Consider the following 13268-nt stretch of genomic DNA (forward strand, 5'->3'; position numbering starts at 1 on the left):
GTAACCATATGTTGAGTTCAAACGAGCCTAAATTGTTTATTCTAATACTTCAGGTTTATAAATTTTGTGGTAAGTTGCTGCATAAATGACCATGAATGGCTGTCAAGTCAACTACTTGGAGGTGTAAAGAATTCTGCCTAGAAATTCTAACAATTTGGAAGACTGTTATGCTGTTTTTGAAAGGCCAACCTATACTTGTCAGTTCCCGGAGAAAAAAACCTATTATTTGCTAAATGAAATTTGTAAGTAACTTCACAAACACTACAAATTGCTGCTGTATGGAAATAGCGAAATGCTAAATCCAAAATACTTTATCCTCATAGACAACAGCATTTTGCTTTTACAGGGCCTGTTTTTTATTTTGTTTTCTTTATTTTTGCACTTTTCTCAGTGTTTGATGTTACAGTTGGCACTGAATTCAAAACTGGTAGAGTTAGCTTCGTTCTTACAAGTATACATTTTCGGTTATGATTTCTGCAAGTCAGGGCATATTTAAATGCTACTCTTGGTCAAATTTTATTTTGGCAAATGTCTTTCAAAAAAGTTTTTATCTGTGGTTTCTTAGGACAGTCTTAAAAGTAGCTTGTGTAAATTTCTGTGTTGCTTTAAAAGTTCATATGGACTTGATTGTAAGAAATAATTGAAAATACGTATTTTATTGCAAAAATGTACTAAAGTAGAAAATTTTTAAAAAGAGTAATTTTAAGAAAAGTGGCTGAAGCAAATATTGTATTGTCATGAGAAGATAGAATGCTTCAGGCACATGAACATCCCGAGGCAAAGCTGAAGGTGTTTTAACTTATTGATAACATCTGCTCCTTAGGGCTAAAAATGACTATCATGAAGTTTTCCTTTCAGCATATAATATGAATTAATTAAACTTTCTAGTTTAGATTGAACTAAAATTATACAGAAAAGTGAAAAGCAAATTAAATGTGTATCTGAGCAGTCTCAAGTGTCTGGAATGCGAATTGATAGGGAAGAAACAAAGATTTCTCAGCAAGCATTACATAAGCAGCACGGCGTTTCTCTTGGCGTTAGAGGTGTGGTGAATTTCTTCATGCCAGGGGAACAGCAGCCTGGGATGGTAAGACCTACATAGGAAAAATGAGGCAAGTTGACTGGAGGTATACTAAATATCGAGATGCTGAATAGATGCTCTGAGGTTTAAACAGCTCAAGGACGATGACAGTTTAAAAAAACAGTTTTGCATGCAGATTTCTTTGTGTCAGTGATAATGACAGGAGATCGTTTAAACTCTTTTCCTTTAAATATCTGATTAGTATTAAGATTTTTATTTACTTCTAACATTTTATACTGTGAAAATTAATTAATAGTATTTTATTTTCAGGTTAGTGATGCAGTGTTTGCATGTCAAGCACCTCCAGTAATGTTTTTTTAACAATTCTGTTGCTGTTAACATTTGAAGGTTTTAGTTGCTGTTTAATAGAGGTGTAGTTTGACAATGTTTAACTTTGTGAGGCTTTGCTACGAATCAAACTAGCAGGAAGGTCAGAGAAATTACTGAAACACGCATCAAATACTCAGTCGCAGAAAATAAGAGTAATGTGTGACTTGGCACGGATTCTCAATTTAAAAATCACATCTGTCTCTTTTTTTTAATTTTCACAGTTTTTAGTAAAATGTAAGGTTCCTGTAGCTGAGATTAAGTAATAATGTTTGTCTTGCATGTTTTCTCTGAAGTAGTTTAATCGGTGCTGAGAAAAGCACAAGATCAGGTACTTAATATTCTCCTTACTTGCATGTATGCATGCAATGTTTTAAGGTTTGCCGACAAAGAAAAAGATTAATACATGCCAGAGTAGAAAATAACATTGTAACAATTATAATATCTTAGAGGAAGGGAAGGTAACTTCATTTTAAAAACAACATTATGTTGCTCAATCTCACTCTCATGCCTGCATACTTGGATGCCCCAAGACAACCGATATGTCCAAACCGATTTGTCCAGCGTGTAGTCTCACCATTCTGTGCCACCTCCGTCCTTCGTCTCCTGATCGGCGTGTCCTGAGAAACTGCACATACCGATGCTCAAGGATCGTGATGACCTGCTGATCTAACTTCCACTGACACGCACCGCTCTGCCAGCCCTTGTGTTGCCGTTTGTTCTTTCTCGTGCTGCTATACCTGTGTGTACCCGTTCGTATCTCCAGTCATACCCATCTTAATACTTTTATTACAATTATCTGTACTACAGGCTGCTGCTGTTGTGTAACACAGCAGTCCTGAAAGGAGAAGCGTCATTGTGAGTATAAGAATATGTGGATGTGACCTTAAGAAATACGTTAAAATGTAATTCCACAAGCCAAACCCCATTGTTTGAAATTATGTAAGTAAATTTGTCAGTGTTGCTTTAGGTAAGGCTGGTGTAGTGTGTTATGATCCAGAGTCAGTTAGGCGCTTGGAATTTTTTATATTAGTTGCGCTATCAGACCGTAATCCCACAAACTGGTGTCTGCTGATGAATGGAGGTATCAAAAGCCACCATGCAAATAGTGGTCACCACAACTTTGAAAACTACCTAGAGTAGAAAACAACTCACTGACTGAAAGGAGGAGGAGGGTGCTTCAGGGTTTGGGGGGAAGAAAATGGAAAAGCGCATGAAGTTTAAATTTGCATAGAACATGAGGGGTTGATTTTATTCGAATATGTAAGTCTTCTGTGTAAAGTAAGAAAGAGGTCTCGTTAATTGTGAAGATGGAAGGAAAAAACAGAAGATTGTAGAACAGTAGACAATGGAAGCTGCTAGGGATAGAGGAATGGGGCCTGTGGTATGACCCTGGATTAAATGCAAGACTAACTGCAAGACAGGTTGGGATTATAAAGTCCTCTGCCAAGTCTGTGCGAGTAATAATATTGAGAGAACTACAGTGAGAAAGAGAAGACTTCAATATCTTAGAAGTGAAATGAGGAAGAATAAAATCCAAATGGTTGGTTTTGTGGGATTTTTTTTGACATTATTCTTGTCTGGTGGCCGGTTCTGGAAAGCAGGAGACCCGAGTAGCTGGAGGGAGCGCATAACTGACTAGCAGCAAACTGCAACAGTTGTTTTAGTGATACTGGTCCTAGGGCGATACTAAAGAGGGCTAGGCAAATGGGGCAATGTTGTATCTGTCAAGTAATGGAGGTAACATCCCTGATTTGGGTGCTAGCATAAGGTAACATGACAAGGGAAAGTGCTAAAGAAAAAAAAATCCCTGTGTTGTTTATAAATGGAAGTTGCTTCCACCCCCCTCGCTCTTGGACACCAAATTCAGTGGTTTATATGTCAGTGAGTACAAAATGAGTAGCTACGTGCTTGTAGAGTCTTCGATAACTTTGAACCACGGTATATGAAGTAAGTGAGGATCATCATACTAACGGTGAAGTGTGGGGATTGGATTCAATGCAGGTCTGTTAGAAACGATTGGAGCAAGTGTGATGTGCTCAGTATCCTCATAAGCATATGTCTGAAGGTATTTTTGAGGATTTTGTTTGGGAGGTCTTATGCAGCCAGTTCCGACGTGAAGGGTGTTATCTCTTGTACCTTGATGTTTTTGGATCTTTGGCGCCTGGGATACGCTGACGATATAGACATGAATGACAAGATTGGAAGTTCTTAATAGACTAAGTGACCTCATAATCATGATGGGTTTAACATCAGCATGAACAAATACCATCCTAACTGCAAATAGATACATTTGATGTTTCAGAAGGATTTCACTAGGACTAACTTACTTCCCAAAAGCTGAAGCTGAAGGAGGGGAAAATGAGCAGCAGTTCTTGAGAGCAGGGAGAAGGTGATGGGAAGTGAGGTTGCTTTTATTAATTAAAAAACCACCACCACCACCAAACCCTACGACCATCACCCCCCAAAAAAAACCCACCAAAAAACAGAAGAACCCCACAACAACCAAAAAACGAGAATGAATTTAGAGGGGAAGGCCCAGTCCAGTGTGTAGCAAAATAAATGTACGTGTTCACATTATTCTGGGTTGTTTAGTCATGTTACATAACAAACATGAAGGGATGAAGGGAAATCACTTCAGAAATTCTGCGTATAAAATGTTAATAATAGTTAAAACTAAAGGGATGAATGTTGCAGAAAGGAGGAGAGACTAAAACCAGGAACCAGTCAGTCCTCAGTGATTAAAGGAGAGGTATGTGAAGAAATGTTGATTTGGGTAGAAGGTGCTTTTTTGTTTGTTTTCAAGTGAGCTAAGTCAGAGCCAGGCATCCAGCGTCTGGTAAGCCTCAGAAGTATGAAGGCAACACCACATTTGTTCTGCAAGCATGAGAAACCCTGTTCTACCTTGCCATATGGCTTTGGAGATCCATGTAGAAAGACGTTAGCAAAAACCGCTGTCCTGAGCAGCCTCTTAAGTGCAGACAAAGATTGGGGTGCTGTTCAGGGAACTCTGCAGTTCTGCCAAATGTTCTCTGCCCTGTGCTGGTTGGTGCCTTCCTCATATTCCTCCTCCTGTTTCTGGTCATCTCTTGACTTCATGCCTGTCAGCTCGTTCTTGCTGCATGTCCCTTATCCCCCTTGCTTTTCTGTTTAATGTCACCTAAATAACCTTTTCCAAAAAGGCAGCAAAGCCATGATGTGCAGTGCTTGTTGCTGTGTTTGCTCTGCCTGTGTGTTTCAAGTGTAATTAATTTAAATAAAACGTTATGAAGATAATAACTCCTCAGGCTGCTAAGGCTGGAGTTCTTCTCCAAGTCTAGGGGGTTAAATAAGTGTTTCCCTGATCTGGTAATGTTAAGTTTTAATAGTTGTAGAACAAGAAAAGCGTTGATCTGTACCAACATTTATAACAGCCAAGCCCTGTTAAATTATATGGCGGTTAACCTAACATCCATTATTGTAATGGAGTAATTCATAAAATATTTATCCGTTCACAAATTAAAAGCTAAAGGTGTGATAAGTGGCAATTGACAAGGTTTTATGGAAAACATCACCATTCAAACAAACCTGATAATTTGTTGATGAGAGAAGCTGTGTGAATGTATTGTTAAAGCACTCATTAAATAGAGGAATTGGCTAATTGCTAATCAGCAATGAATCCATATGTCTCTACTCTGATTTCCAGGGGATTTCCATCCTGCATTTTTCCATGGCAGTGTTGAACTTTATTGCTAGTTTAAAATAGCAGTTTAATGTTTAAATACCTGATGTTAATTGTTCTGAATTGTCGTGTCATTTCAGCTCTGACACTCCCATAAGAAGGCTTATCAGTCTAGATGAGTTCACTGTATCCAGTGTGAAAACAGCAAAGAGGTGCTTGGTGTTTGATTAAACTCTGCTAAAATAAATTTTAGAGAGAGACTGAAGTGTTAGACAAAAATAGTGGAAGATTAGATTTGAAGGCCATGCTTAGCAGAACACCCGTGGCTGTGAGGCTTATGTCTCCACTTTCGTGTCTCAAACCCTCTCTTTGTTTCTGTTTGCATAGGCTCATAGGAATGTTGGATGTTAGGGACCTCTGAAGGTCGTCTACTCCAAGCTCCCACTTGAAGTGGCAGTGTCCCCAACGCTAGATCAGGTCAGTCAAGGTTTCAGGTGACTCTTGGAAACCTCCAGGGATGGAGATGCCACCCTGGAATCTCCTTTCCCCTCCGTATTGCGTAGGGTCTGCGTAATCAAACTGAGGCTGTGTAATGTGCGAGATGAAAGGGATAAAGAAGGGGGATGCTGAGTGGCAAGTGTGACTTGAGTGGGTAATGAAAAAACAAGAAAAGGAGAAGGTTTGAAAACTTGGATCTTGAAAGACGGATTTCAAGTCCTGTGCTACTGTTAGTGTCAGTGAGGAATGCCTCCCTGAAAGTGTCTGCTTTTAAGACTAGCAGCTCTTTCACCCTGGGTTTCAGCAGGAGCGAAGTCTTGGGAAGGCTAATACTGGTTTAGTCATTGCAGTAGGAGTTCTTGTGCAAGCAGAAGCCTCATGTCTCTCTGGCATTTCTATTGTATCAGTTAAACCCAAGAAGTAATACTTAGTGGGGAAAGTGTCAGAACCTAAAGCTGCTTTGTCTGCGTGAAGATTTTTGTAGGACAGAACTGGTAACAGAGCAGATCAGAATATTTATTACGAGAAACCAATTCGTGCTCTCTCACAAGTAGCTCCATTATTCTAGGAGGTAACAAGGGGAACTCATTGCAATCAATAAGTTAAGAACTTCATTTTTTCCTACTGGAGAAACTATTAAAATAAAGTATAACAAAATAATTGCAAATATGTGGGGTTTTTTTCCTATTAAATATCAAACTTACAAGCCTAGCAATTGATTCACAGTGTGAAGGTTATCTTTGCAATAAAAAGGGCCATAAGCTTGTATGTTTTTAATTATAAAGTTTGGATTAGATATAATGGAGCTTGAATTTCTGACACACGATCTCTGACAGAAAGTGTAATTCATGCAGAGACCATCGAAGTTTCTAAATTTTGGATATTTTGTTTTCTAATACCTTAGATTTTTATAATTGCAGTGAAAGTCATGTGAAATAGTCCTTCGGAATCTCTGTGTTCTGGAACAGCTACAAAGTGTTGATTTTGACTGACTTGTTAATGAAAGGGATGAGATGTTTTTCTAAAAGTCTTCAAATCCTTCTCCTGAATCCATTTAAAAGTATTTGTTTAACCTCATTTTTACATTTGCAGATTTTTCTGAGATAAAAAGAAATACATAATTAGTGGTGGAAGCTTGCACGCTATTGTCAGAATTGGCTTTGGGGACTGTTTAAAAGCATTTCAGATGTTATCTGTGTTGTACTTTGCTCCATTGTTTCAGAGTAAATGGCAAGAAGGAAGCATGCTCCAACTTTCTAAACCAAAAAAGAGCTTTCAAGACTAATGTTAATTTAATAAAAAGCTGTACTGTCTGTACTGTTCTTGCCCCCAATGATTCTTTTGCAATTCGTTTTCAAGGTAGAATTGCTTTTTAAGCCTGCTCTAGTGACGTTAGCCTCCTTATGCCATGTATAGCATATTTAGCCTTCCGTGCTTCTTCAAATGCATGTAGTCAAATATTCCTTTGTACAAAACATTGTATAATATCTAGGTTGTGTACAGTGTGAAGTTAATGTTGAAACAGTCTTGACTCTCGGACTACCATTGAGTTTTGAATATTGCTCTCTAACTCAACACCTAATTAGTTTGGTCTCTTCTGGATTTGTACAGATTTGATTCAGAAATAACTGCTTCAGATTGGTTATGATTAATTTACGATAACCTGTTCACATTTTCCCTTAGTTAACTGAGGTGACATAAGAGCTGTGGTCTGTAGGCTTTGAAAGGAACTGTTTCCTGGTTTGCATGCTTAAGGTTCTCACAGTGTTCAGACTCACGTGTAAAAGTACTTTATTTTTCACTTGAAATATGTTTTTACAGGTTCTTGAAAGTTTGTGGCTCTGAACTAGTACGTCTTGAGTTGTCGTGTGGCCATTTCCTCAATGAAACATGTTTGGAGGTCATTACTGAAATGTGTCCAAATCTTCAGGAATTAAATCTCTCGTCATGTGATAAAATACCACCTCAGGCTTTCAACCACATAGCCAAAGTGGGCAGCCTAAAGCGTCTCATTCTCTACCGAACAAAAGTGGAGGTAGGAACAAGTGTTTTTAACCTTTGCAATAAATACTTTCAATCCTGGTAGACTTGTATTTTTTTTTTTTTATTTCAGTAATGAAGTGAACTCGAATTATGCATGTAAATTCAAAGGTAAATACAGAAAATTCAAAGGTAGTTTCAAAAACCAGAGGATTTTTTTTTTAATTTTCAAAATAGCTTCTAGATTTAACAAAAATAAATAAAAAGCCTGCATGTTTTAACTTGCATAGATGATAGGTGACTTTTCACCAGATGTTTTAAGTGATATAGTGAAATCACAAATTTGAAAGCTTTTCTTTTGTTTTGAAGTGTACTCTAGACAGGCTGTATTTGGCAATATAATTAGCAAATTATCCTGTTGAGTAACTTACTGTAAAACTCAACGTTCTGTCCTTTAGAATGACTTGCTAATTTCTAGATCCCTAACGGATTTGTATATTAGCAGCATTTGAGACATGGAACACAAATTTTGTAAAATGCTTTACATTTACATCGTAAAAATTACTTCTTTATACAGTTACTCAACTACCCAAATCAGAGTTGTTACTGTTTGCTGCAACGTATTTCCTCTCTGAGATGGAATGGTTTTACATGCTGCGGTTGAGAAAACTGTTGGAGCTTACTATGTTTTACAAATGTTATATCCTAGTAAATTCAGCAATTCAAATCAGAAACAATTCCATTACTTCTCACTAGCTACATTACTCATATCTTACAACCTTGCTACTCTCTATTAGATGGAAGCTCTCATACTTGTGCTTCTCTTGTTGCAAAGCTACTGCTTAGTAGGGCTCCAGAGTGGGGGGAAGAACGCGTCCCTGCATTTTTTTTCTGGCTTTTAGTTCTTGGTTAAAAATATTTGAAGAAGAGTTTGCTTGTGCGTGCTACTTCTGCCTGTGCTTTTGGTACACAGAAATGAGGTTATGACACTGGATTATGTGGGGTGTTAAGCTGTAGAGTAGCGGAAGAAGTGAAGCTGGAACAGTGGGTTCTGTCTGCTAGACGTCTGAGAGGCATCTGAAGTTACAGTACCTTATTTCATTTATAAGCAGTTCACACCAAACACACATGTTACAAAGTTAGTTGCATCTTGTTGTCCTTTTTTTGGTAAATAATATGTGTGTTTGTGTCCAAGGTCTAGCTAGCTGTCTGTAACGGTGATGTGGCAACGCAAGGCAGTTAGATTGAAGGGTAGGCTACCTGGAATGATGGGCACTTGCCGTGGGGTATGCAGGCAGTCACCATGAAGCCAGTGCCCCTCGATAACTGGTTACTTTGTGGTAGTTGTTCTATGTATTGAAGTAATTATTGTTTTCTTCAAACCAAAAAATAATTTGGTGAACTGTGCTTTGAAGTGCCTTTTGTATAGTGCTCTGTGTCAGCAGGTTGGGCGTATCTGTTCTGTTTGTATCTTACTAGACCTTCTGTAAAGCTTGGATAAATCTCCTTAGCTCTCTTTGAACATGTGCCTCTGTACTTCACAAGGCTTTTTCAAATCCAAAACAGATCATGGTATTAGAGGTAAAGATTGTATAACTTTATTTTTTTCCACTGTTGATTGAGCATGATCTGCTTGACTCTACTCGGGTAACTTCTAAAGTTTGAGACTTTGTGTTTGTCGTAGTGCAGCAGCTGAGGTGTGCTCTGAAAATGATTGGTAACTGTCATTTTTCAGCTATCACTTTGCTGAACAGAACTTAAAGTTAGATTCATTGTAGGTGGTAAAGATTCCCTGACTTTGAAGCCCTTGGATTGTGAAGATTCATTTCTGCCTTTCATGTGTATGGACATGCATCTGCTTGCAGCTGACAAGAGCATTCATTCATATTCAAGCTTATTCAAGATAGTGTTTCCATTTTATACATAAGTATAAACAAAAGGCACTGTTCCTAACAAACCATGGAAGAGAAATTTCTAGAAATTTAAAGAGGTAAATTGGCTGAAGCCACTTAGCAATATACATTGCGCATCACAGGTGGGAGAGTAAAAGGAAAAGAATGAAGATGTAGCACAGGATTTTAATTAGAGGATTAGAGTTATGAAACTCACAGATTTATAGAAATGACATTGCTTTCTCACCATTAGCTTCTCTTAGTGCCAGTTTTGTTTTTCTATACGAAATAGGCTGCCGTTCCTTCCGTACTCTTCAGCTGATATCGAGATGTTAAGTAGTAACTGATGTCTAGATGCAAAAAAGACAGGATAGATAAATCCGTCAAGCATGATCTGGAGTGATTTAGACTTCACTAAAACTTATCAAAGAACTGTAATACAGTAATGTTCTTGATCTTTGTGAAATTTCTGCTACTGCTGGTTCTTTATTGTCGGAGCTTCTAAGGAGCAAACAAGGGAACAAAGCTAATGTGTAATCAAGAGCTTGGTGTTGTATTGTTGGCAGCTGGACCTGCTCAGACAAAAGAATCTTAGGTGATGAATCCACTAGGGAAAATTACTAGCTGATAACACTTATTATTAAGAGAAGGTAAGAAAGAAGATTAGAAGAACAGAGCTGATGTGTGTGCTACGATCCTCTGTAAAAGTTCTGTCTCAAAAATAAAAAAAAAACGAAACCAAAAGAAAAATCCCTATGTTCCATTTAGACCGCTGTTTTCCTAAATAAATCAGTGGTTTGCTTTTTTATAAAAATAAACCAAAGAACAAACAAAATAAAGCACCAAGTCTCTTGATCTAAATTTTCTTCTCGCATCATACTCTAGAATGGCAGAGGTACAAGTCCTACCATCGTTATCAGTGTGGTGTCATTTTTTGTGGTGGAAGGACGGCATTGCTGTTCATCCTTGTGTTAACCGCCTTGATGTAAAAATGGGGTGATGTGCTTCTGACATTATTGGGGATTTTGAGATAATTACCAAAATGTGAAGAAGGAATGAATATGCAGAGAACATGTAGGTGAAAAGTTGACCAAAATGAGTTCTCTGATGGGGTATCATAATTTTCTTTGTGTGTGTCTTACTGCACAATCTGAAGCAGTGACAGGTATTGAAGCCTAATAAAATTGGATTAAAGGAAGAGGGGAACTACCCTTTATGCGTGTAAACACTCTGAGTTTATTGTGGCTGATCAAGGTAAACACTAAAGTTGAATTATTTAAGGGAAGTGATCATTTTTTTTAAAAAGAGCAACACTAAAGAGAACAAGAAAAGCAAAATAGGACTTAAAGCTCTAACAGACTCTTAAAGGAGGGCCCCTTTCTGCGTGTTATTTGTGATGCTAGTGAAAAAGGGGTCATTTTCCTACTCCACAGTTGTCAATCTCTGTTGAAAATGCAGTGTTGTGTTAGAGCACATCTGGGTAAATAGTACAACTTGTTCATTTGGTTGTGGATTTGGGCGTGTGATTAAATAACATAGGATACGGGATGAAGATTCTCCATCCTTCTTGTCAGTATGTTGATAAAGCTGTTTGTGGTTTGGAGTGGTGCTTTACAAAGTACAGCACTAATAGTTAAATAAATTATATGTTGATTAAATGTAAACAAATTCCCATGTACCTGCCCAGGTGTAGGATCTCCCTGCTCAGTCTACATCTTGCAATACTCTTTCCTTTTATTTTTTGTTTTTTTTAATGAAAAAAGAGAAAAAATGCTTGTAAGATTTAAAGTATTTGTTGTACTTTTCTGTTTATATGATTATTATGACACTAGCGGATGAATTCTGAGAAAATACTCTGCAGAAAACTGACTACTGTTTAACGGTTTTTACCTGTTAGGTACAGAAAAACAAATTGTGTGGAAAACAAACTTAATAAAATAGACAACATATTATGTAATCTTCTGAGTAATTGTTATGACAGTTGCTTATTGTTTTAGCTGTTTTCTTTGTAGAGGTTTTGTATTTAAAAATGTTCCCATTGTCTCTGTAGTTAGAGTTCTGAAGTGTATGTTTATAGTGTAATGGTCAGTTCTGGAGTTCTGCTATGTACTATCTCTGGTACCAAAAGCACTGCATTGCTATTTTGGAAGATAGATGTACTCTCTGGAGGAGTTTATGGTCTTTGGTCCTAACCGTGCATATATAATGTTATTTCCTTGACTTATTGAGTGCAAGTTTCTATGTACAAAATCAGTTTCAGACCTCTGAGGGAAGCTTCCAACACCCTTGAACTGTTACAAGGAGGAAAATCCAGTGACTTTCAGTAACTTGGTCCAGGCCAAAGAAGAATAAAAAAAAAAAAAAAAAAAAAAAAAGAAAAAAAATTGTCCTGCGTCACTATACTCCTCTCTACTAAATGCAGCTCATTTTTTCCAGTGCTTTAAGTTCATTCTTAAAGGTTGTTTGATTCTGTATATGCTTGAAATAATCTGTAACTTGCTTTGAGAAGCTAACGCCAACATTTTATAAATATAATTTCTGCTAGCTCAAGACCACTGTTATACTTGTGGAGTTTTTTTGTGGTGATTTTGGTATTTGCTGATATGCGACTCCTTAATGTTTATTTATTCAGAGTGTATTCACAGCATAATTTAAGCACTTGTTGGCATTGATACATTTAAAGAATACAATGAACAATGAAGTTGTTATTGTATACAGTAACTGGCAAAGCATATCTTTATGGTTTGAGTAAGAATATTATCTTGATTTAATGCTTATCATGAAGTATTCTGTCCATATAAATAATGCAGCCCAAATTGTATTTTAGAGAAACCAAAGCCACAATTACCGTAGAAGAACTTGACAGTCTCCTTATTTCTGGGTGTAAATTTTAATGTAAGATTATATATTTCATGTTGCATGATATTCTGAATTCTTTCTGATGTGTGAAGAGAGTGTTTCTAAAGTTTGTGTTACAATAATAATTGAAATACAAAATGAACTAAATGTAAATCAAATTACAATGGACAAAGGACATTGTTTTGCACTCATTAGAAAGCATTATATTTATACATTGTATCTCTGATATCTTTGACCAAAAGTAAATCTGGAACTTGGGCAACTGTAGGAGAGGACGTTGGAAATTTTAGATACCGCGAAGAGGCATAAGAATCTTAGCAGTAAGTGTAACAGCTCTTATTTTCTTATGCCATGAGCAATGAACAAGTTAATGCTGCCATAAAATTATTCTAGAGAGTTTTCGGAAATAACCTGTTATGGGTTATGTTACGCTTCTGAGAGCTATTGTCTGAGGTTTTTCAGCTTGGACAAAACTTCATTGGCTTGGGTTACAAATCTTTAGGATTAAGAGTTGCAGATAGTGGGAGAGGGGAAAGTGAAAGCCTTTAGCTAGAAAGCAGATTCTTGGAAGGAGGTTGAGCCAGTGACAAATACTCATGCAGTGCAGGGCCTTGATGGTGCCTTTTGATCGCGTGCAGGCTCATAGGGCTGGATTTGGTCATTTGAGCCTGTAATATGAAGAGTAAAGGGAAAGAATGCAGGTGTAAAACAGATTTGCAGACATAAGGGATGGCGTAATTGAAACAAATGAAGCAAAACCAGAATATAGTGATTGAATTAACTACAGAGACTATTATTTTCATTGAATTCATTCAGTAATTGCCGTGTTGCTGTGTCCTAGTCCCTGCTGTGTCCCTGGCACTGCCGGGTAGATGTAGAGAACAAAAAGGTGCCTCTGTACATCCCGAACCCCAGTCTGCAAACTACACTGTGCCTGTTTGTGAGGATGCAAGCGTTTTGACTTTTGAAA

At 37.4% G+C, this 13268-nt stretch overlaps 1 protein-coding gene across 8 annotated transcripts in view; it reads left to right on the forward strand.

Moving 5' to 3' along the window:
• The window catches only part of FBXL4 (F-box and leucine rich repeat protein 4), a 70551-nt gene that overhangs the window by 29318 nt on the left and 27965 nt on the right, over positions 1-13268 (forward strand). For all 8 annotated transcript variants that reach the window (XR_012763207.1, XR_012763206.1, XR_012763208.1 and 5 more), the window contains one exon: positions 7389-7602. Coding sequence is in view for 5 of the 8 variants with exons in the window: in XM_075414329.1 (XP_075270444.1) it covers positions 7389-7602 (214 nt within the window). In the remaining 3 variants the exon portion in view is untranslated. The remainder of the gene's footprint in view (positions 1-7388; positions 7603-13268) is intronic.

Source organism: Opisthocomus hoazin, chromosome 2 (assembly GCF_030867145.1).
Source record: "Opisthocomus hoazin isolate bOpiHoa1 chromosome 2, bOpiHoa1.hap1, whole genome shotgun sequence".
NCBI lineage: Eukaryota > Metazoa > Chordata > Aves > Opisthocomiformes > Opisthocomidae > Opisthocomus > Opisthocomus hoazin.